This window comes from Benincasa hispida, chromosome 11 (assembly GCF_009727055.1).
Source record: "Benincasa hispida cultivar B227 chromosome 11, ASM972705v1, whole genome shotgun sequence".
Lineage (NCBI taxonomy): Eukaryota > Viridiplantae > Streptophyta > Magnoliopsida > Cucurbitales > Cucurbitaceae > Benincasa > Benincasa hispida.
The window spans coordinates 82,492,645-82,518,463 of NC_052359.1; the positions used below are offsets into that span (position 1 = coordinate 82,492,645).

Below are 25,819 nucleotides of genomic sequence, written 5' to 3' on the forward strand. Positions count from 1 at the left end.
GAGAGGGGTTTAGTCATAGTTGGACTATGATTTATTGTTCATTAGAGGGATCAGTGGTACTTAAGGAGTTAGATGTAACTGTAGGGACAAAATGGTAATTTTGACCTAGCTGTACTTATGAGCAATTTGTGAAGAGTCATTGTAGTATTGATTGGTTATATCCAATGGACACAGAAATATATTTGTAGTGCGAAGAGTGCAACTGTCGGTCTTTAGTGAAGTGTCCAACAGTTAATAGATGGTGAATAATTTAATTAAAGAGTTTAATCAGTTATTCACATACCGTTGGAGCTTCAAGCTACAAGTTTATGAGGTCCCCTTGGAGATGTGTATAAGAGACATATATATAAGTTAGTTATCATGGGGGAGGGAGTTCCTCTTTTCTCTTCACCCACGTTAGTGGGTAGTTATTGTATTTGGTTTTTGAAAGATAGGAGAGAGTCTCCTTCTTCTGTTTCCTTTTCGTTTTTGATAGTGGGGGAAAGACAAAATCGTTCTGTAAGTTTGAGTTGTTGGTGAACAATCTCAATTCATCCTCTTCTCTACTAAAAATTCCTTCATTCCAAAACAGTCAGAGCCCACCACTCCTAGGTTCTCTGCCTGAAAATACCGAGGAAACCATTGTGATAGTGTTTGTGTACTTGATTGAGGAACTCTTGAAGAAATTCTTCAAGGTATTCGTATACTATTTGAGGGATTCTTGAAGATTTGTCTTCAAAGGTAATGGTTTTCTGAAATCCTAAATTTTTTTTTTTTTGTTAAAGCATGCTGTATTTTTTGTAAATGCATATCTTGTTCTTTATTTACTATAAAAAAAAATTACATTCAATGAAAAATTGATTTGGGACAATCTTTCTTCCGCTCAAGGTTCTCTCCTATCAAAGTTCCTTCATTACCTTGATAGATTGGCTCTACTGGATTATTGATGTGAATTTCTTCACCACTTAACTCAGTATTCTCAGAAAATGTATCTTCCAAAGATTCCTCGACTCTCCCAACCGAATCGGTGATCTAGGTAACGAGGTCACACAGATTCTGAACGTCGAATTTGACTTCATGTCCGAAATAAAACCTATTCTATTGGAAACTCGATGGTTTTTGAGCAAGATAAGAATGTTGTTGCACAAACACACAAGAGCAGTCAGAAAGTTCCTCAACTGAATTTTATGAGGAGTTACCTATATTGGTAGAAGGAGATAGCATCGATGATGGAGTTTGGTTGGGCTTCTCCTATGTTGGGTAGTATTCGCGTTCAAGACCATGTGGAACTTGTATCTGTTCAGTAAGCACAACTCAAACAAGATATGTTAGTTCATTAATTTCACTCTTAAGATCATTAAATTCCCTTACATCTTGTGCTCTCCAATAGGCCACATACTTCACTTGAAGCGTGTAGTAGATGTTCATATCAGCCATATTAAAACAAGTAGACACAAAAAGAAGAAAATATTTTTAGTGTTTTAAAGTTTACTAGTCAAATTTAGCTAAGAAAACTATTAAATGGTTAGCCATTTCCCCACCAACGACGCCATTTTGTTCGGAGCTAAGTAAGTGTCGTTAGTTCTACCTAACCCGAAACAAACAATATTTGTAAAGCTCAAACAACAACCTAAACTAACTCGTAGTTAAGTGGAAGTAAGAGGTCGATCCACAGGTAAAAGTTATTTAATCTTTTCCTTAACCAAGCTTAATTATGAAAGCCATAAAATGGGGATTTTTTTATTAAAGCAAGAAATATACTAAAAATCAAAAGACAAAGGATAATTGCAAACAAGTTTAGAACAATCTTGCTTCTAATCCAAGTTAGACATTCAATGCAATTCCATCATTGAATTTTACAAATTTAATTCACAATCGGATTGAGCTCATAACTACCTACTTAACTAGATTAAACTAGTCTCTACAAAGGTGGACAACTAGCATTAACCTAGTCAAGAAAGCGTCCTAATAATTAATTAAGGTTGGATAGCCCTAACCCTCATCAATCTACATGCTTCTACCTCCATTGGGTTTGATAGCAGCCATATAGAAGAGAAAACATGCTCATTAAGTTCTAGGATTCAATTGCATCGATTAATTGTCAAGATAGCTTACTCAATTAACCGAATTTTCTTCAAATCTAGTAATTAGTGCATCCTAGGATACCCATTAAACACATAATTACTATTGTCTCTTGTAGATCTTTGCTAAAAATTCTATCAAACACATTAAAAGCAACGCATTCAACCATGATTGTGACAAAACCAAGCATCTAGGCTAAACATGTTCAAGATATAGTTCAACATGCTTTAAGAATTAAAAACAGATTCAAGAATGCTCAAATCAGACTGCAAATGATAAAGACAAGTAGAAAATTCAAAAGAATTGCAAAAACTCTTGAAATAAAAATAAGATTGATTACTTCACAAATTCATAGACAAATTTATGAAGAATTAAAAATTGTTGATTACAATCCAAAAAGAAATTAAAATCTAACCTAAGTAGGAAACGAAATTACCATAGAGACTAATTGATACAAAGAGAAATTCCAACCTCCATCAAAATCAAGTTTCCTTCTTTTGCAAAAGTGAAAGAAAAACTATTTATACTTGTAGGATAGCGTCGCGACGCTGAGGTTAGTATTTCAATGCTAAATCGCAAAAAGAGCCAAGAAGTATTGCGCTTGAGACATGACACTGGCCTTGATGCTGCGTTGCGTGAGGCGCGCGCGGAGATAGTCGCGTCAAAATCTAGAGCGTTGCAACACTGTGAGGCCCTATTTTGCAGCAAAAGTAAGCTCTCTATCTTCATGCTTTGCTTGATGCTTCTCCTGGGGTCGTGATGCTGGAGCTTGATGGCATTTTTGTAATTTATCTGATTCTCTTCAACTTTGTTGACTTTCTTGGTCATTTTTTTTATCCTTTTTGGTTCAATTTCTCGGAATGACTCCTAAACGCCTCCGAGATTGTTTTACCTATAAAATGAGCATTAATCAACATAATTTTGGAGGAATTAACATAGAAAATATATGTCTTTTAAAGACCTAACAGTCAACTTAATTATTTTTTGGGGCTTGAGATATAGACTGTTACTAGAGGTCTTTTTGTCAATCAAACTAAATATCTTCTGGATCTACTCAAGTCTTCTAGAATTTCTACTGCTAAGCCTTGTTTGACACCTATGTCTACAACGGTAGATCTTCATTCTTCTACTCCACCTTTTTCTGATATCACTCTCTATAGAGAATTGGTGGGCTCCCTTCAATACCTCACATTCACTCGCCTTGACACTGCCTTTGTTGTTAATCGTGTTAGTCAGTTTCTGCAACGACCTATTGTTGTTCACTTTTCTGCTATCAAGCGCATTCTTCGCTAAACTCTTGGGATCCTATTCCAACTTGACAGGTTACATCTCCAAGCCTTTTGTGATGTTGAATAGGTAGGTGATTCTTTTGACCGTCGTTCTATCTCTGGTTATGTTGTATTTTTTTGGCTCCTCTCCTATTTCATGGTCTGCAAAAAAGCAACCTATTGTGATGTTTACTGGTGTTATTGTGTGATCTCCATGTTTTCCTTCTTGATCCTCCAGTGCTATTTCTCTTGCCAGTAATCCGATCTTTCATGCTCGGATCAAGCATATCGAAGTCGAGTATTACTTTGAGAGAAGGTTGTTCAGAAAGATCGACTTGTTCACTAAAGCACTCTCTTTGCAATCCTTCCTTTGCCCGCTGTTCTTCCAAACTCATGGCTTCTCTACCATCATGCATTTGAGGGGGTATTAAGAATATGCGTGATTTCCTTGTAGATATAGTTAGATTGTTTAGATTTGATTATTAGTTTGTAAAGTTAAATTGTTGTAACCTCTCCATGTATTAAGGAAAATTTGTTGTACATACCCTAGAAATTCCTAGTAAAATAAAACACGAAAAGCTCTCAATGGGTACCCCTCCCTATAATTTGTTTGAATGTTTTTGAGACAACAGATCGTACTCTGTGGAAGTTGGTGTGGACTATTTCAATTCTTCCACTCTTTTGGTTTTCTGATCCTCCTTCCTCTGGCTGGACCGCTATTTCACTTGAAAGTTTGTTGCGGCAAACCATTTCAATTTTCCATATAACCCTCCTTTAGCTGAAGTTCTGGCTATTTTGAAAGGTATTTATTATTATTATTATTAGCCTATGAGATACATAAAGATAGTTGATTGTCATAGTATTAATGACTAAAATTAAACATTCTAATAACAGAGAATCTAGAAAATGGGAGTCTTTTTATATATATGGATCAAACAGATTATTTTAACCGAAGAAATGTTTAGAACTAAACTAATATACATCAATGTGGACATTTTCTTTTGCCTCTTTAGCTGAAAGTCCATTGCAACTTTCCTAAGGGTTCTCTTGGCAAACTATTTTCTCTTTCTTCTTCTTCTTCTTCTTCTTCTCAGCTTCGTCTTTGGCACTCTCAAGAGCTTCAATCAATCTCTTCAAACACTCCTCTGTTTTTTCACCTTCATATTTCGGCATCAAATTCTCAGCCACATCCGCCGAAGTCATTTTTGTTTCCTCCAACAACCCACGAATTTTATCATATGAATCATCCCATTCAACATCCAAGTAATTCATTGCAAGAATTGTGAATGCTTCGAAACCACAATAAGACATCTCTATGTGTTTGTCCATTCTTCCTCTTCTAATCAATGCCTCATCAAGCTTTTCCTTCTCATTCGTCGTGAAGATAATCAGCCTCTCTCCACCGCACGCCGACCATATTCCGTCAATGAAATTCAACAACCCAGAAAGTGTCGTCTTGCTCTGTTTCTTCTCCTTTTCTTTCGCCATCATAACAGGGTCTTCCTCCGTTTCTTCCTCCTCCTCCTCCTCCTCCTCTGTTTTCTTCTTCTTCCGTTGGCCAGTGAGATCAAGAGTGCAATCGATGTCCTCAATCACAATAATCGATTTATTCGAAATCTCAATCAACAACTTCTTCAACTCTGTATTATCCTTAACAGACGTCAGCTCAAGATCATAAACATCATACTCCATGAAATTGGCCATGGCGGCGATCATGGTGGACTTTCCAGTTCCCGGCGGACCGTAGAGAAGATACCCACGTTTCCAAGCCTTGCCCACCTTCTCATAGTACTCTTTTCCATTCTTAAACTTGACCAAATCATTGATTATCTCTTGCTTCTTCTTGGGATCCATAGCCAGAGTTCGAAAATTTGCACGATGCTCAAAAGGGACATGTCTCCAACTACTTTTATGCCACCAATCTTTGTCGGAGTTGTTCATATAAAGCTTCCGCTTCCGGTTTTGAATCTCCACGACCTTGCCTTGTTTCATGATGTGATTAATAAAAGAGCCAAGAATGATGTCTCTGTTCCGGCGGTGGAAAGTGAGGTTGTAGAATCGTTTCTCATCGGAAGAAGGGTGATAAGAAATGGTGTGGGTTTTGGGCGTAGTGGTGCAGGAAGTCCACCAGATTGTGACGCCTTGAAATTCGTCAATGACTTCTTGGTTATCATCCATAGTTAGAAGTAAAGATTTGGTATCATGGACGGCCTCTGCTCTGAGGCGATTGGGACGGATGGAGGTTCGTGAACGGAGGTAGTTTTGGATGGCAGTGAAAGCTTCACTCCGGCAGAGAAGTTCGCCGGTGTATTCAGGGAAATTGATTGTAATGTATGGATAAAAAGAACCGAGGAATTTATAGAAGTATCTTTGTATTGGGCGATGAAGTTGGTACGGAAAGTACTGTTGAAACATTGCCCAAATGAACATGATGGTCGCCATAAATGACCCAATTTGAGTCCAGAGTTTCATCATCGCCATAGCCATTCGCTGATCAAAAGGGGTTAGGGTTTATATAGAGGAGGGGAGGAAGAAGATGTGTGTGACTTTCCATTGCATTTGCAACGGTGAAAATTGAAGGGGAGAATCTTAACAGCTTAACAAATTTTAAATTTGTCACTTGATATTAATATATTTTTTCACATGAAATTTTTTATTAACTTTTTTTAAGGAAAATTCTATCAAACTCTTGGGAAATTAAATTTTGCTATTTGAGAGAAATAATTTCCGTTATTTTTCTATTTTTTAAAATTCTACATTTAATTATTTATATTCATTATTTTTTAAAAATTTTTTATCAAATAATTTGGATTAAACAAAATAAATTGTGATTTAAGGGATCAAGACAAATAGATCGTGACATTTTACTATATCCTAATTTAAATGCAATTCAGATTAAGTATGTACCGTAATTTTGAGTTTATAAGTTTTGATCCTCCACCTCACATATATAATTTATCAAAAAGTTGAGGATTGTGAATAATTATTTCTATGATAAGTTTTCTTAAAGATTTTTTTTTTTTACAAAGAGTAAAAGTTAAAAAATACATCGGTTCCAAAACTATTTTTTTTTTTTTTTTTAGAAAAACAACTTACATACACTTTTAGTTTTTAACAATGTAGTTGATATATTTTCAATTTTGTAATAAATTACTCCATAAATTTTAATATATAACAATTTAATAGATAACATCTTCAAATTTTTAACAATTTAATCATCCTTTCATTAAAATTAAGTATCTAGATAATGACTTAATCTTTTTTTATTTTAAAAAATACATTTAGTCATAATCAATTTTTAGATAGTGCTAATCAATTTCTTAATATACAAATATAGGTAACAAATCTTATTAAATTTTAACCATATCAGTTATGATAGGTACTAAACTATCTGTCCCGAGCAACGAATTATTAATTACAGTTTATTTAATAGTTTTGATAATTTTAGCGTTTTTCAGTTATATCTTTTTTATGATATTTTACGCAGGGTTATTTTTATCTTATATTATGAACTTTGACGTGGTATTAGAGTTTTATAATAGAGGTTATTTAAAATCTTGCCCTTAGGCTGTTTTGATCAGTTAAGTTTAGTTTTGCGATTAATCGAGTTGAAGCGTTTATGCTTCTTTCAAGTTTAGCCAAGAGCGATTATTCTATCTTGTGAAATATTCAAATCTTGATCAAGAATCTATTCTTTGTCTCAAGATACTTGATCTAATGTAATATCTAACTCAATGTTTAAGATTGAAATTAAATTGATTTGAGATTTTTAATGATTGAGAATTAGGGATTCCCATCCCAAAGTAGAAATTCTAAGTTTCGTGTGAGTGAAAATTTTTCTTCATGGCTTTAGTGTGAATATTCAACCTCCTTTTTTTTTTTTAGCAACTCCAAGAGAAACATAAAAATACGAATAGATTTTACCATGGATCTAATAAATGTAATAAATCAACAATCAATTTGCAACCACATAGATCAAATATATGAAAATTAAAATACTCACCATTTTTTTTTTTGGTAACTTTACGTTCTAAATACCTCAAATAATATTTGAGTAGATTTTGAGTGTTCTTAGTATCCCAACAAATCATTTTTAGTGTTCTTAGTATCCCAACAAATCGACTCCAATTGGAGACTCATGCTAATAACGTATTATGAAACAAGAGAATAAGAACAAACTAGAGAGAAGAGAAGTATAGAGTAAATGTCTTCCATATTCAGTTGTATCTCTCAAAGGTCCCAATGACCACTATTTATAAATATTTTATTACAAGAATTTTAGGCTTTAATGTCGATTAAAAGTAAAATCGGATGTATAATGTTGGTTTTGTTTTTTTCAAAAAGCGGATCCCCCATTTCTTTTTCCTTCCGTTTCCTTTTTCCTTTCATTCTCCATAACAATCCATCTCCAACTTCTTCTCCATCGTTACTCACTTGGTAAATTTCTTACTCTTTCATAAATCTCTCATGTTTTCTTTGATTTTCGTTAGTCTACAGTTAAACCCTCCTCTTTTGTTTTTTCTTTTAGCTAGGGCTTTATTTTTTTCTCCAAAATTACTTTATAGGATTTTTTGTCTCTTCTTTTATTTTTTTTTTTTTTTTCCTTTTAGCTTGGTCTTTATTTTTTTTCTCCAAAATTACCTTATAAGATTTTTTTCTCTTCTTTTCTCCTTGCAAGTGAGGTAATTCAATTGGTTGGAATTGATTTGCAGAAAAACAATTCTCAATATATCTTTTTTCTTTGTTTTTGACATATGATTTTTGGTTTTCACACACACATCCCTCAATTTACAGATAGTTGAAACGAAGAGAGAAACAACATCGAATTTCATCACAATCCAATTTTGACCTTCCTTCTTTGTTTTCCAATTGATTCTTGGTAAATTGATTCCCCTTTTTTCTGTTNATCTCTTTATTGTAAATGTTATAATTTAGAGAAGCATGATTTAATTATGTAAGAGTATGCTCATGCATCATATAATATAAGAGTTATATTTATGCATGTATAAAAAGCATTAACATGCATCGTCTTTATATTATAATTGTTGTAGTATAAGGGTGAATGGAAAGCATATTTTCCTTGGTTATTACGCGTATATATAAAATTTATGTATAGTCACTACAAGAATTTTAGGCTTTAATATCGGTTGGAAAAAGTAAAATTGGATGTATAATGTTGGTTTTAAACCGACATTGTAGGTATACTTTTAATGTCGGTTTAATCCACCTTTTAAAAAAAAAAAAACCAACTTTCATCCTCCCCCCTCCCCAATTTCTTTTTCCTTTCATTCTTCATATTCATTCACAACATCTCCTTCTCCTCATGCGTTTGAACAATGATCCATCTCCAGCTTCTTCTCCATCAATACTCACTTGGTAAATTTCTTACTCTTACATAAATCTCCCATGTTTTCTTTGATTTTCGTTAGTCTAGCGTTAAACCCTCCTCTATTTTTTTTCCTTTTAGATAGGGCTTTATTTTTTTCTCCAAAATTACCTTATAGGATTTTTTTTCTCTTCTTTTCTCCTTGATGTTCCATTTGAAAGTAGTCGTGATTTAAATTCCATAAACTAATATTCAGTGAATTCATTGGAAGAAAGGTCAGAAAATTACATCAGAGAAATCAAAAGAGGAAGAGAGGTAATTCAATTGGTTGGAATTGATTTGCAGAAAAACAATAGGTGAGATATTTTATTTGATTTTAAGAATTTAGGGTTTCCTCGTAATTTATGGGATTTTGCTCAATTTTTAGGATTTGGGTTTTTTTATTAGGTTCCTTTGATTATTTTTGGCATTCAATTTCATAACTGATAGCAAAATTGAGTTTATGCCGTTGTAGGTTGGGCGAAAAATTATATTTTCTTACTTTCCTATGTGTTTTTGCTTTTTCCCTATTGTAACATTTTCCATTTTTTTTATTTTTATTTTAACTTTTGCAATGTCATTTTATTCTCTATAAGCATGAAGAAAAATTGTATCATAATTGTATCGAGCTATAGGTTATGCTATATTCACTTCATGATGCAAGGATTTTCTTGATGTCCCAAATTTAGTTATATACACAAAATAATTTCAACTCGCACACATATGTAATAAGAATATTTATTATCTTTTTATTTGTTGCATTCGATGATCTGTGTTCAAGATGATTATGTGGGTACAATCTTCGTTTTTTGTTGAATAGGGTTGCGAGGTTTAAAAATGTATATTGTTTGTTGATCCAAGTTACTTTTAAGAGTAAAGTATTTCACCCAAATATGAATAGTGACGGAAGCCTTTGTCTTGTCGTCCTTAAAAAATAGTGGAGTCCTACATTTATGTTTTTTGAAAGTTGAATTTTTGGCCTATCTGTGATTAAAGTTTAATTTTGAGCCTATTGTGTTTGACTAAAGTTTGATTTATATCTCTTTGTGTGATTAAATTGTTATTTTGAGTCTATTGTGTGTTCGAGTGTCATTTAGGTCTATTTTAAAAGTTAAATAAGTTGGTTAAGTTTAATGATCTTTATTATTTTTGGTGTAAAATAAGATTACTTTGAGTGTAAGGTAAGACTACTTTGAGTATATGGGAGAGTAGGGGAGTGCTCAAATGAGTTTTACTTGATTTTCTAACTTTTGAATGCAAATATCCAATAATGGGGTAGCAAGAATGAAAAGCCCCCTACTCTTCCTTGCAAGGACACTTGAAAGTGGGGCTTTGTCACCATCCATATGGTTCCTACTCCTTATGGTGCTAGTATTGTCCCTTTAGTTCTTGCTTCAATATTTACACTACCCTTGAAAAAATGTCTGATTTATCTCTTTTATTTATTTATTTATTTATTTATTATTGAACTTGGTTCTTAGTTGTTATCTTTGGGCTTGTTTATGACTTTGAGGCTCAAGCCTTTTTCATTTTGGCTATTGTGCAGTAACTTTTAGTTTCTATTGTGTTTTCATCATCGAACATAAGCTGGCTATTTGCACTCTTAGATAAAACTAAAGAAGTTTTCAGAAACATTATTTTCTTGTCTAAATTGATGCCTTTACTTTTATTTTCTTCCTTGGTCTCTAAAAATCACAAAATTTAATGTATATGGACGTCTAAAGTCATCGAATATGAAGAATGAACATTATTAATTGTGTTACAGCATTTGTTCCAATTTTCTTGTTATTGTTCACAAATTTCCCAGCTTCATTGTTGGTTTTGAAACATTAAGAGCTAATTCTTTTTATATAAATTTACATGGAGGAGGCTATCGGTTATTGTTGTTGAAATTCAGTTGTTTCATCCATGAATATTATAGAGTTGGAAAGTTGTTTTGTCCATGAATGGTTGTGTTTTTTGGTTGTATTTTTGTTTTGCTTATGGATTATTTGGGTACAAGGATCTGACTGTATTATTTTTATTGGAAGGTTTTAAGGGTTGTAGTTTTCTATCAGTGAAGTACTAGAGGTTTGAAAATAGAACACCTCTTAATCATTAAATGTAGTTTTCTCTATAAATGTACTAGCTCCAGTTCTTCTAGCTCTATTGACCTTTATTCTTTGTTGGGGTGTTGGAGAGTCTTCTACTGTAAACTCCATCACGACGTCATTAAAGGTATTCTTCTACTCAATCTATTAATTTATTGGAATATGATAGTGTGAATTCTCTTTGTTTCTCAATGTATACAATACTTGTTGTAGGAGAAAAGAGAAGGAAAATTTTAAGGAACAGTGAAATTAACTTAATTACAACTTGGTAATATTTTGGTCTTTGCAGATCTTGTTGGTACTTAGCAAGGGACTCTAGTGTGGTTAGTTTTTAGAAAGATTCCATAGTTAGAAAGATTTGTGAAAGCTTTTTATAGTTTTATGTTCTATCGTCGTCTCAACATTTTAGATCTCATTCTAGACAAGGGTAGATTTTCTTGGTCGAATATGTGGATTTGTGTTGCTTCTTGTAGGTTAGACAAGTTTTTCCAATCCCACAAAAAGTCCCTCATAAGTTTTTACAGTCTTTTACAAACCAAACACGGAGATCTAAAATATTGAAGTCAACAACAGGATTGGATATACTTGTTCGATGAAGATTGTAGAAGTATAAGGCTGGAAGAAACTTATGGTTAATTCTTTCACAATTTATATTCAATATTTCTTATAAGAGAAAATACAAGCAAAAATTTCGGAAAAAAAGAAAGAAAACTAATTATATTTGGACAACTCCCCCTTTTTTATTTTACATTGTTGATCGTCATCTAATGGAACTTAATATTTATGGAAAAACATTTTCTGTCCAAAACTGCTTTTAATTTTTGTTTTACATTGTGCTAATCTTTAGATGCAAGGACTAGAGAAAGCTTTGATGAGGTTGAAAAATATATGTAAATAAACTAATGATAAACTAGTGATTATTTCATATTTTCCTGGACTTGTAAAGCTTCTAGTTTAACTTTTGATCAGGCGGTTCATTTCAATATCTTAGATCATATTGTTGGCATTGCAGATTTTTCGATTTATGATTTGATTTGATTTGATAGGGGTTTTGTAGACAAAATCATGCATCTTGAGGATTGGAAGGTGAAAAGGTTTAAGAAGAACATTTTAAAGAGGGGTTGTGCCTGAGACTGCTATAAAGAAGGGAAAGGACTAAACTATTGGCCCTATTCTTCTTGGATTCTTCATTTTTGTCACTATTGGATCATGTGAGTTTTAGATTTTGAATGTTAATTTCCTCCTTTCCTCTTTCATATGCTTATGCTTATGTTTTGGCATACTTTGGATCATGTGGCATACATGGTTCTTCTTTTCAGGAACATGGTGAGTTTATTTGCAGCTTGTTTCTGGTTTGATTTTTTTGCTCAATCTCTTGGCTTTAAACATGGGGTTATTTCAATATTATGGCTCCAGAACTCCTTCCCCATTTCTTCTTTTCTTATGTCTTCTTTTGCCCTGAACTCCAATATCCGGCCTACTGTGGCTAAAGCTCATGCTAATTTATCTTCAGCTTATAAAGATAGGTATTTCTTCTCTCCCTGTAAAGGCAAATTTTAACTATGCCCCTAAAATTCCCATGCAATTTTGTCTTATGGATTCCATATTTTTCCACGATTTTTAGTTGATCAAAAGGGATATGGATTGCATATTTTTACTGGAAGCATGTGCTGTGTAAAAGATGATCCATAAGCACAGGTTTCACTCATCTCTTTTTAGCTTGTTTTATAAGTAATCCTAGTTTGGTGCTTATATGAATTAATTTCTTCCATTATAGTTTTTGACATCAAAATTTTGCAGTCGTAAGTTCCACATATTTGTTGCTTTTGTTAGGAACTCTTCTGATTCTATGTTGTTGTCTATATATTCTCCTATTTGCGACATTTTGGTCAAGGGTTGTTGAGAAAAGGCTTGTGTTTTATGATGCATATGGTACTTGGTTCCCTAAGTTTTCTGCATCAGAGGCAAAATTCAAATTTGAAAATTGGTGTAACTTTTATCCTTGTTTTGGCCCATCCCAATGAACTTCTTAAATTTAGAAATTGTTCATTTTACTAAAGTTGTTGACCTACAGTTATGTGAGCAATGACTTCGATAGTCACCCCTTATCACATCTTATGGGATCTATTTTTGGCATGAATAATAGAGAACATGTTGAGGTCTGATAATTTATGGGTACTATTTATTTGTAGTTTAGATTTGATTCAAGGTGCTTGAGTTAAGGTTTAAGGTTGCTTTGGGTAAGATTACTCATTTTGAATACTTTTTGGGAATTCTGATAGTTCTGTTGAGAACAAGTGGTTGTGAAATTTTTTTGGGAGTGTGTTTCTTTGAACAAGTTCAAGGTAAATTTTTGGTTTTGTTGTGGTAGCATCATTATGTTGCCGAAAATTTTCCATCGTCTTTGTATCTCATATCTAGGTAACCAAGCTTCTCTTCTTCAAGATCTTGAAAAAGAATAATCTCCCATTTATTCAACTATTGAGTTTTCTTGTTTTGCACGTGTAACAAAGGAGTAAAGATTTGGTATCGCAACCTCTTTATGTTTTTTTTTGCGAAACTCTAGATCCAACATATTCACTACAAGAATTTTGCCTTGAATGTACCATTTATGTACATTCCCAATAAACACGGTTAGTTGAATATGAATTCTGATCACATTTTCGCTTTCAATCCTTTGTCTTAAACCTTTTTTGTTTGTGATCCTTTGAACAACAGTGGTCAGAGAAATATGCTTATAACTAGACACTATGAAGCTGGGGGAGGGTCTGTTCAAGAAGAATTATGAAGGGATTTGGTAAGGGACAGTAAACTCATAGTATTTATATTATTTGTAATTTGTGTTTTCAAGGTCTGAATTATTGTATGACCTTTTAAATTATAATTTTATAGCAGAATTTGCGGATTAAATGTAATAGATTTACAATCCAGACATGAATAATATGTCGTAGCCACAGCGTTCGATGATTATGTGTCATGTTATATTTTTTTACCGAAAAAATGGATTCGGCAACGGAATTTAAAAAAAAGCGGACAATAATTGATAAAACTGACAGATTCTGGGCTTCAATGTCAGTTTAAAGGGCTTCATTTGATTCTTGGGCTTCAATTGCAACCGACATTAAAGATAGTATTATTAAAGCCCTTTAATGTTGGTTCCAAACCGACATTAAAGACAACCGACATTAAAGGGCTTTAATAACACTATCTTTAATGTTGGTTGTCAATTGACATTAAAGCCCTTTAATGTCAACCGACATTAAAGCCCGAAATTCTTCTAGTGTTTATAGAGTTGACAAGATATGGAAAAGGTAAATATATAGGGAAGATAATAAAAAAATATTTAGGTATATATAATCTATGAACATCTATATTTAATTCAAATATTTATAACATTTTATAATTTTTTTAAATATAAAACATACTCGTAAAATTTATGAAGTTGGGTTAGTTAAGACTCTGGATCAAGAATGATATCAATTTAAATTTTGAACTTTCATAAATGTATCAATTTACATCCTTCATTATATTCTATTTGAAAAAAAAATCTTTTCAGGATATAATGGTGTCAGACTATCAATTAGCTCCTAAACTTTTATAAGTAAATCAATTTAGTAATGTAGAATTTACTTTGAGAATCGTTCATGTATCAATCTTAAGGTTTACTTTATAAAACGACATGTAAAGGAAGTTTACATAGGTGTGAGAATTGATGCATGAATGATTTTCAAATATAATTATGAAGGATTTAGATTGATTCACTAATGAAAATTTAAAAGTTCAATTGATATAAATTATAAATTCACACTGCACGTGTAAAATTTTACTTTTTTTTTCCTCCCCTTTCTTCTTTTCCTTTCCCTTTCTTCTTATTAAAAAAAGACATACACACAAGGAGTGGGATCGTTCAAGAGGAAGGAGAACCAAGATTCATAAGGAGGAGGGGAAGAAAGAAGAGAGGGAAAGGGATTAAACAAAAAGTAAGAAGTTTTTATTTATTTAGAAAATGATAAAATAGATTTTTGTATTGAAAATTGAAAAACATATATTCTTAAGGTTTTTTTTTTTTTTTTTTTTTTTTGTATGAAAGGCCCTTTTTTAGGGGACCAGATGAAAATTTTCCCAAAATTCAAATTTGCTCGAAAAATGGCTTTCTACTTACATCAACCACGTGTGAAGTTACCATTTTATCCCTAGATCGCGTGCGAGGGCTTGGTGCTCAAACGAATTCTTGTTTATTCCTCTTGCCTCCTCTCATTCCTTATCAAACAACTATAAGTTTTTTTCCTTTATTTTTTCCCTTCGTTTGAATTCTTCCTCTAGCTTCTTTGTTTGAATTCTTCCTTTAGCTTCTTTTTCTAGCTTCTTTATCTCGCTTCTTCTTCTTCCTTCTTCCTCTAGTTTCTTTCTCATTGAAGCCCAATTCTAGGTACTACTATGAAACTGGGCTTTAATGTTGGTTTAAAACTGGCATTCTAGAGGTACAATGTCGGTTGAAAACCGACATCAAAGATCATGCTATAAAAGGTCTTCAATGTCAGTTGTCTTTAATGTCGGTTTTCAACCAACATTACACATGCCCAACATTTCAATGCCAACTACCTTCAATATTGGTTGTCGACCGACATAGAATACCATCTTTAATGTCGATTTTTCAACCAACATTGGACATCTATCTTCAATGTCAGTTTTTCATCTACTTTTGTCAATAAATTGTTTGATATTAAATATTTGTCATCGTTTTGTTATTGGAAAATTAAAAAAATATATGTTTCTTTGCTTATGCACGTGCAAATCAATAACATTTCTCTTTTTTTTTTTTATATATACACTGGGAAATCATAAGATACCTGGCCAACCAAAAATAAGATAAAACAATGTAATCAATATATCATATGCTCACCAGTGATTACAATTTCAATTCTCTTTTAAAGTAACTTCTGTAATTTATGTTAGAAAAAGAACGTGGAAGACAAATATAAAAAATGAGAGATATATTTTCCATTCAACTAAGCATACCTTTATATAGGCTTACAAACATAACCATAGGAATGCCAATGGTTACAAAAGTCTCATAACTCACATAACTCCTATAACTTAAAAATGTCATCAAATGCTCATAACTCACATAACTCTTATAACTCATAAATCACTATTGGTTACAAAAAACTAAAAGTTACAAAACCCAAAATTCACACTAAATGTCACAAATAAAGTTTAATAATGACAAACGTTTCAACACCCCCCCTTAAACTTGATTTGTTAGACCAAGTAAACTCCTCATTTTGATAAAAGTCTCCAACTTGAGGGGCTTTGTGAAAATGTCCGCCACTTGGTCTTGTGACTTGATATATTTGAGTTCCACTTCTTTCTTCGTAATGTAATCCCGAATGTAGTGAAATCAGGTATCAATGTGCTTGCTCCTCCCATGAAATACCGAATTTTTGGCTAAGGCAATGGCCGATTTGTTGTCCACAAAAATCTCCATTGGATCTTCCATTTGAAACTTCAACTCCTTCACTAAGTTTCTTAGCCAAATTGCATGACATACACATGAAGTTGCTGCGTCGTACTCTGCCTCGCATGTTGATAATGTGACTATGGGTTGCTTTTTTGACATCCATGTGAACGCCGTGTCACCAATAAAAAACACAAACCCCGTAGTGCTCTTTCGATCATCCAAATCACTACACCAATCACTATGACAATAACCAACAATATCAAAATTGCTAGAAGAGACATAGGAAAGACCACACCCAATCGTCCCTTTAATGTAGTGAAGTATTATTTTTTCCATTTTGCAATGTGTTACTGTCGGTTCCTCCATAAATCGGCTAATAATTCCAACCGAATAAAGAAAATCTGGTCTTGTACATGTCAAGTATCTCAAACTTCCAACCAAGCTTTTGAAATATGTACAATTTACCTTCTCTCCTCTATCTTGCTTGGTAATTTTGACTCCACATTCCATCGGTGTTCCAACTGGATTAGCATCATTCATATTGAAATTCTTGAGCACTTCTTTAGCATAACTCTCTTGGGATATAAAAATCCCATCTTCACCTTGTTTGACCTCGATCCCAAGATAGTAACTCATGAGACCAATGTACGTCATTTCAAACTCCTTTGCCATCTCTCTTTTGAACTTATCAAACATGCTAGGATTGTTTCCGGTAAATACTAAATCATCAACATATAAACAAATGATTAGTATGCTTTCACCTTACATTTTGATGTAGAGGGCATGCTCATAAGGACACTTCATATACTTCTTCTCTTGAAAGTACTTGTCAATCTTCGAATTCCATACTTTTGATGCTTGCTTTAAACCATAAAGTGCCTTCTTCAATTGAAGCACTTTATCTTCTTCACCCTTGACTTCATAACCCAATGGTTGTTCCATGCTTCTGTTCAAGAATTCCGATTTGACATCCATTTGATGTATCTTCTAATGATTATGGGCTGCCAGAGCAATAATCAAACGAATAGTTTCAAGGCGAACAACAGGGGCAAATACCTCATCATAGTCGATGCCATGTCGTTGGCTATGCATAAAAGGATAATTCCATTGTGCAGCTCTATCAACGCTCATCGAGTGAAGACAATGTTATACTAGATCTTATTCTGTGAAAGAAACAAAAACATTTGGATGTTTACTATTAAAAATGTAGAAGACACCAGACTATTTCATAAGTTGGAGCTTAGCTTGAAGCAATTAAAAATCCCCCTCAAAGCAACACCAGAACTTCAAGCAACTAAAAAGCACATCAAACGGATACAAGACTTCAATTAAATGAAACCACAAAAAACGTCTCGAACTAAAAAATGCTATCGTGGGTGATATTCTGATGGGCCCAAAAAGAAAAAAGGGATGTCAGGCCCAAAAGTAATTCCTTCTTGTTTAAACTGATCCAAAAGCACTAAAGATTATCTGCCGTGTGTGGTTTTTCTTTTTCCAAGTTACTCACAAAGAGCCAAAAAAAAAAAAGTAAGTAAATTTCTTTCACTCTTTTATTTCAATTTCATTTCGATAGAGAGTTGTTCAGGGCTAGGGTTTGAAGAGCCTTTCTCCTTATTGTTCTGTATTCTTCGTTTTGTAGGTGTATTGATGGAGATCTTGAGCTTAAGAACAATGATTTTGAGCATGCATGATTAGGGAATCAAAGAGGAAAAGAAGAAGGCACACAGAAATATAGTGGTTCGATTTTTTGATCCACCTACATCCACTGTTGAAATAGATCTTCAAGATTTTATTCAAAATACTTCAGGATTACAAAATATACAGATAAGTTCTCTCATTTTCTCAGCTCCCTCTTTCAAAATATTCTCTAACTTCTCTTACAGAAAGAATGAAACACGGACTATTTTAAGATAACTAGAAACTATTTGTAACAACTTTCTAAAACTGCCTTCTACTTGTTTTGGACAGGTACTGAAGAGATAGAGAGTTGAGGAAAGAGCAGGGTTTTTAGTTCACATTTTTAACAAATCTCCCTCTTGAAGTGAAAACACCTTAAAGATCTTCAAAAATTCGTTAATCATTTTTATTTATTTAAGTCTAAGATTTTGAGTAGATTTAGACAATGATTGAACTTAGGTCTTGGTAATGCTTTAGATGATGTCTCAATGATGTATAACAACTTTCTAAAACTGCCTTCTATTTTAACCTTATGTATAATGAATGTTCCTTTCTCAATGATGTCTCTGACAAAGAATAGTTTTACATCAATGTGTTTTTTCTTTTGTTATGATATTGTTGATTTTTGGTTAAATGGATTGCACTCTAATTATCACATAACAGTTCTACTAATTTTTGTATGTAGCCTGGCTCAGTAATTAAACCTTGTAGCCAAATTGCTTCTTTGGTTTCTTTTGTTACTGCCATGAACTTAACCTCAGTAGTTTATAGAGCAACTACTGATTATAGGGTAGACTTCTAGCTTATAAGGTTTCCTCCTAACATAAAGAAGTAACCTGTTAGAGACCTCCTCTTATCATTGTCCCTTGAAAAACCTACATCAACATACCCTTTTAGGAGTAGTTAGGTTCATTAGAAACTGTATATAATAGACTTCTATTCACAAATCCCAATAGGTATCGAAATACCCACTTGGTAGCTTCCTAATGATTTTTTCCAGGGTTACCTATGTATCTATTGACTAGACTTGAACTATAAGCTAGGTTAGGTCTAGTGCACAACATCAAATACATTAAACTCTCTATGGCATTAGAATAAGGAATATTAGGCATGGCTTGTTTCTTAGTTGGATCTTTAGGGGAGTCCTTGGAAGATAGCTTGAATTGATAATCCATAGAAGTGGTTGCTGATTTAGCATTACACATATTAAATATGTCTGGCACCTTTCGAGCATAAGGACTCTTTGTCTGATGATTTCCATACCTAGGATTCTTTTAACTGACCCTAGGTCCTTCATTTCGAATTCATCCTTCAACTGATCTTTAATCTCATTTAGCTCAGACATACTTTTCCTTGCCAACACATGTCATCTGCATACAATAATAAGTAGATTAGACTACCATTTGGAAGCTTCCTATAATAAACACAAGGATCATAGGGCTTCTCACAAAGTTTATTTTGCTGATGAATACATTAAATCTCTTATACCAGCACCTAGAAGATTGTTTCAGTCCATATAAGGACCTATTCAGCTTACAAACAAGTTCTATCTTCCCTTGAACCTCAAAACCCCTAGGTTACTCCATATAGAATTCCTCTTCCAAGCTTCCATGTAGGAAAGTTGTAGTAACATCCATTTGTTCTAGTTCAAGGTTTTCACAGGCCACAATGAAAAGAAGAATCCTGATTGAGGTGTGCTTAACCACTGGAGAGAAAATTTCTAAATAGTCAACCTCTTCTTTCTATTTAAAGCCTTTGGTAACTAGCCTGCCTTTATACTTCATTTCTTGACTGCTTTCTCCTAAGAACTTCTTATAGACCCATTTACAAAGAATGACTCCTTTGTTAAGTGGTCTATCAGTCAGTTCCCATGTTTTATTTTTGTAAGGTGAGTGCCTCATGTAAATTGTCTCATTCAACAGCCCATGTAGAAAGGTTGTCTTTACATCCAACTAGTTTAGCTCCAAATCCTTTTGCACAACTAAGGAAATGAGCAGTTTGATGGAAGTATGTTTTACAACTGGAGAAAACACCTCATTGTAGTCAATACCTTCCTTTTTAGTGAACCCCTTAGCAATAAGCCTAGCCTTGAACCTAGACTTTTTCACATCTGGAATCTCTTCTTTAAATTTATAAATTCATTTGCATAGGATAGGTTTGTACCCTTTTGGCAAAGATACTAGTCTCCAAGTGTCATTTTGGTTGAGGGACTTCATTACATCATTCATTGCCTCAATCCATTGTCTAGCATCCAGGCTATTTGTTACTTCGTTAAAGCTGGTAGGTTCATTATTACTCAATGAAATGGTAGCACTCAATGCTACACTAGCAAAATCAGACTCTTGGTATCTAGCTGGTGGTACAATAGTTCTTCTAGGTCTGTCTCTTGCCAACGAATAGTTATGTAAGTCTCCATGTGTTTCAACTTGTTCACTTGACACATGCTCACAGGTTTTAGTAGCCTCATCACCTTCTAACTCTAGATTTTGAGAGGAAGTAGAAGCTCCATGATCATTTTTAGGCTCCACCTCAAGTCTCGTACTACTTGTCTTTGTCATCGAAGTAGATGGTTGTTCAGACATCATAAACATATCATTTTCTCTGAAAACCACATCTCTACTATTCACACACCTCTTTTCAATTGGATGCCACAGCCTAAAGCCCTTTACTTCTGGTGAAAAGCCTAAGAACATGCAATTTATAGCCCTTAGTTTCAACTTCCCTTGGCTTTGATGCACGTAGCCTACATAACCAAACACTTTCAAGTGTACCAGCTTAGATGGTTGTCCTATCCACCTCTCTTCAAGAGTCTTTAGCTCTATGGATTGATGTGGGCATCTATTAAGAGTGTATATGGCGTAGGAGACAACTTTAGCCTAATATTTTCCAGGCAATAAGGCATTGGACAACTAACATCTTACTCTTTCCAGCACATTTCTATTCAACTTTTCAGCTACTCCATTTTGTTGAGGTGTGTACCTCACGGTTCTATGCCTTACTATTCCTTGCTCCCTGCAAAACAAATTAAACTCCTCTCCAAAAAATTCTAAACCGTTATCAGTTCTCAAATGTTTAATTTGTTTAGAGGTATGCTTCTCAATCAAGGTCTTCCATTCTTTAAATCTGCTATACACTTCATCTTTGGATTTTAAAAAATAAACTCAACTCTTCCTTGAGTAGTCATCTACAAATGAAATAAAATACCTTGCTCCATTTAGAGATGGAGAGTGAGCTGGCCTCCACAAGTCTGAATGCACATATTCAATGATTTCCTTTGAAGTGTGCTATTCTTTGGGGAATTGTTATCTTGTTGCTTTGCCAAATATACAATGTTCACTGAATTTAAGGCTGTCTCCAACATCCCTTGGAAGAATCCCCTATTTAGAGAGCACTGACAACCCCCTCACATTGATATGAGAAAGCCTTTTGTGCCAAAACTCATCTTCAGTAGGTTCTTCATCAGTTGCCAACAAGGTCGAGTGTGCCATTTGTACATCCTTGATGAGAAACAAACCATTTACCTTGGTTGCCACCAGAACTACTTTAGAATCCTTAATAATTCAAAGGTGCCTCTCACACCCCTATACTCATAGCCTATGGCATTGAACATCCCCAAAGATAAGAGATTTCTCTTCAAAGTACGAACATGCCTCACGTTCCTAATTAATTTCACTGAAACATCCTACATTTTCAAGGACACAAATCCTATTCCAACAGCTCTGTAGGTGTTATTGTTTCCCATATAGATCAGCCCACCATCTCACTTCTTGTAGGTGCAGAACCATCCCTTGGATGGTGTCATGTGGACTGCGCAACCAGAATCTAACACTCAATCTTGAGTCTCCATAGTATTCTAGTCTCTACCTTCTTCATTAGTAGCTAAAGCATCTGAATAGACTAGAAAATTCTCCTCTACAGTAGCCTCGGTCTGTTTACCCCCCTTGTTCTGTTGGTTCAATTTTCTCTTCAAGGCATAGCAGTCCTTTTTCATTTGTCCCATGTTGTGACAAAAATGGCACTTTATCTTGGACTTATCATCCTTGTTATGTTTTCTCTTCTCGTTGTTCTTGTTCCTCCCCTTTGAAAACAAGCTTTCACCTCCTTGTTGATCCTTCTTACTCATTTGCAACTCAAGTTCTCTGACTCTCACAAATGATATGATAGCTTCTATTGTAATTCTTTCTCTACTATATTTCATTATAGTCTTTACATCTTTGAAAGATTTTGGTAGAGAATTTAATAGTATGAACGCTTCATTCTCTTCCCCAATATTATCTCCGATTGATCTAAATTCAGAAGACACTCTCTTGAACTCATTTAGATTATCCGTGAGGGACTTTGCTGCATCTATCTTATAGGTGAAGAATCTTTCCCTCAAGAAAGCTTTGTTGGGCAGGTCTTTGTTAAGATATATCTCATTCAATTTAATCCATAGGGCATAGGCAGTAGGATGGTATATAATCTACCCCAAAACACTGTCTGTGACATTTAGGACAATGGTTCCATATGCGTTTACCATAATTGGTTTTCATGACTGATTATTCTAAATCAAGAATTCAAATCTTAGAGCTTTCTTGAACTATTCACTGAGCTCTGATACCACTTTTTGTCCCAGTGTTGGGTTTTATGTCCTAAAACTCGCAGTGTAAAATGATAAACATTTTCTATTATCAATATACTTATTGTTGATTTTATAAATTGTATGAAAGTCTAAATCCAATAAACTAAGACCAATGACTATTACATGAGTACTTGAACTTTATGTTGAGACATAAGAGTAGATCAGGTTTGAATAAATAGTCAAAATGATCTATAGTACATGAATAAGGTTGGGTACTTTATTCTGGTAACATTATTGGATGCCTCATTCTCTGTAGTTGTTACAAAGAGTTGTAAAGTGCTACATACAATGTGATTCTAATTCGTACATGTTATGACATGAGGAGTAGGGGTGTTCTATGCAATGAGTTTGCATAAGATCGGACCAAGAAATAAGTCACTCTTACTTTATAACGTTGTTTACTGTATGAGACTGACTATTTCACCTAGATGACCTAGGTAACTCGATGTTAATTCTGAGCTACTATGAACTCCTGTTTATTCAGAATTATCCTTAGATTTGCATAAGTGAGGGTTGCCTTAACAGCGTCGGCTCAATAAGCCTCCGATTTCAAGGTAAGACCTAATAGATAGCTGGGGACATAGAGTGCAAGACGAAGTTCACGCCTACCCGATTTAAGGATAAGAGAAAGGTTGTTCTCTCAAGTACTTAATCCAGGTCTTGAACAAGGGGCCCCACCCTCTCACTGGGCTGGGAGAGTTTGGTTTAGTGATTAGATCACAAACCAGTTGTTCATTAGAGAATCAGTAGGAACTTGAGGAATAAAATGCAATCTCGATGGTCAAATAGATATTTGATCAATTGTTATTACGAACAACTTGTGAAGGGGTCGACTTTTTGATTATGACTAAATCATGTGGACATAATATATCTACAGTGAGGGGAGTGCAATTATGGGCTTTAGTGGAGTGCCCCATTAGCTAATGAATGGGGGTTAATTTGGTCAATTGGTATCAGAGCTTCATATAAGCATTCAATTCGGTTTAATTTTGGTCTGGTGGGTGTTTTATATGAGAAATATGAAACTGATTGCACTGATATGGGTTTCTGAGTTTTGGTTTTTAATTTCTCTTTGATTTCTCATTTAAATTTGTAATTGGCTCTTGTTTGATGAGCTTATATGTGTTCTTAAGAGTGTAATTTATTTGGAGTTATTAGAGTTGAAATTAAGTTGTAATTGAAGAAACAAGTGAAAAAGGTCGAGCTGTTGTTCTAGTTTTTCAGCTTCTGCTCAAAATCATTGTTATGGTTCAGTTGCTAAGCGATCGTCTAGTTCCAAGCATTACACGATGTGAAGAAAAGCTAGACGATCGTATAACAATGGACATTGGTCGTTGTGATGATGGATGCTAAGCGATTGTGTACCTACGGGAGCTAGAAGATGTGTTGATATGCTATACGATAGCACTATACAATCGTTTAGCTTTTGCGTGGGATCTAAACGACACGTTGGAGGTGCTATACAATGGCACTACACAGTCGTGTAGCTGCGGCACGCATTAAGCAATGCGATGAAGTGCTAAGCGATCATTTAGCTACGGTGCTAAATGATGCGATGAAGTGCTACGCGATAGCACTAAGCGGTCGTTTAGCTGCGGCGCTAAGCGATGCGTTCAAGTTCTATGTGATGGAACTAAACAATCGTGTAGCTACTGTTGGGTTTTATGTCCTAGAAACTTGCAGTTTGTAAAATGATAAACATTTTCTATAATCAATATACTTGTTATTGATCTCATAAATTGTATGAGAGTCTAAATCCAATAAACTAAGACCTATGACTATTGTATGAGTACTTGAATTTTATGTGGAGACATAAGAGTGGACCAGGTTCGATTTAATAGTCAAAATGATCTATGGTACATGAATGAGGTTGGGTACCTTATTCTAGTAACACCATTGGATGCGGCCTACTCTGTAGTTGTTACAAAGAGTTGTAAAGTGCTACATACGATGTGATCCTAATTCGTACATGTTATGACATGAGGAGTGGGGGCGTTCTATACAATGAGTTTGCATAAGATCGGGACCAAGAAATAAATCACTCTTACTTTATAACGCTGTTTACAGTTTAAGATTGACCATTTCACCTAGATGACCTAGGTAACTCGATCTTAATCCTAAGCTAACTATGAACTCCTGTTTATTCGAGATTGCCCTTAAATTTGCATAGTTGAGGGTTGGCTCAACAACGCCGGCTCAATAAGACTCCCATTTCAGGGGTAAGACCAGATAGATCGTTGGGGACATAGGATGCAAGACGGAGTTCACGCCTACCCGATTTAGAAATAGGAGAAAGGTTGTTCTCTCAAGTACTGAATCTAGGTTTGTAACAAAGGGCACATCCTTCACTAGGCTGAGAGAGTTTGTTTTGGGTGATTGGATCACAAACCAGTTTGCATTAGAGGATCAGTAAGGGACTTGAGGAATCAGACGATGCTAATCTCGGTTGTAAACCAGATATTTGCCTGACCCAGGCCTACGGTGTACGTAGTACGGATAATCCAGTATTGTGAAGATGTCGATCGTAACTTGCTAATTATGGTTCAAATCTATCGTAACACTCATTATCTATAGTGAGGGGATGCAACTATGGGCTTTAGTGGAATGACCCATTAGTTAACGAATGAGGATTAATTTGGTCTAATGATTTTAGCCAATTAATCTTGGATCATTGGAGCCATGATTTGTAGGTCGCGAGGTCCCCTTATTAGCTCGTGGACTAGCTCTAGAATAGCGTGATAAGTTAATTTGAAACGTTCAATTAGAATTAAGGGAATTAGTAATTATATGAGATATAATTATATGTTTTATTTTAGAATTAAATGAAATAGGAAATTATAATATTTAAATATGATTTAAATATATATAAATGGATATGTGTTAAAATTAATTTAATATTTGATATTAAATTAATTAAGTTTTATTTAATATTAATTTATGAAATTAATTTTATAAAATTAAAATTTTCAGTTTTAAGATCAAAATGGTTTTTTAAAAATGAAGTTTTGATTTTGAGATAAAATTGAAAAATTTGGAAAAACAAATACACAAATGGAAAACAAGTTTTTCCATTATCTATCTTTTACTTGCCCACACAAAATCCATCGCCATTACCTTTTGTTACTCCAAGCATGAGCTACAACTCATGTAACTCTCTTCCTTGCATGATGATCTCGCAATATATGAAGAGTTTGAAGTGAATTTCGTGCATGCAATCTAGAGAGAATTTTAGAGAAAATTCATGTTTGAAGAAAGTGTTCTTGATTGTTTGTTGTG

At 34.0% G+C, this 25,819-nt stretch overlaps 1 protein-coding gene and 1 pseudogene across 1 annotated transcript; both read right to left on the minus strand.

The window, feature by feature from the left end:
- Positions 1-4,322: 4,322 nt before the first annotated feature.
- Positions 4,323-5,814, minus strand: LOC120091883 (AAA-ATPase At3g28580-like). Its single transcript, XM_039050040.1, has one exon. The coding sequence runs from the start codon at positions 5,808-5,810 to the stop codon at positions 4,365-4,367; it is 1,446 nt and encodes a 481-aa protein (XP_038905968.1). The 5' UTR covers positions 5,811-5,814; the 3' UTR covers positions 4,323-4,364.
- A 10,218-nt stretch (positions 5,815-16,032) lies between these two features.
- On the minus strand, positions 16,033-17,220 carry LOC120090903 (annotated as a pseudogene).
- Positions 17,221-25,819: the final 8,599 nt, after the last annotated feature.

What these genes read in the sequence shown, in the direction of transcription:
- LOC120091883 (XM_039050040.1), bottom strand. Translation starts at nt 5,810, where the DNA reads ATGGCGATGATGAAACTCTGGACTCAAATTGGGTCATTTATGGCGACC.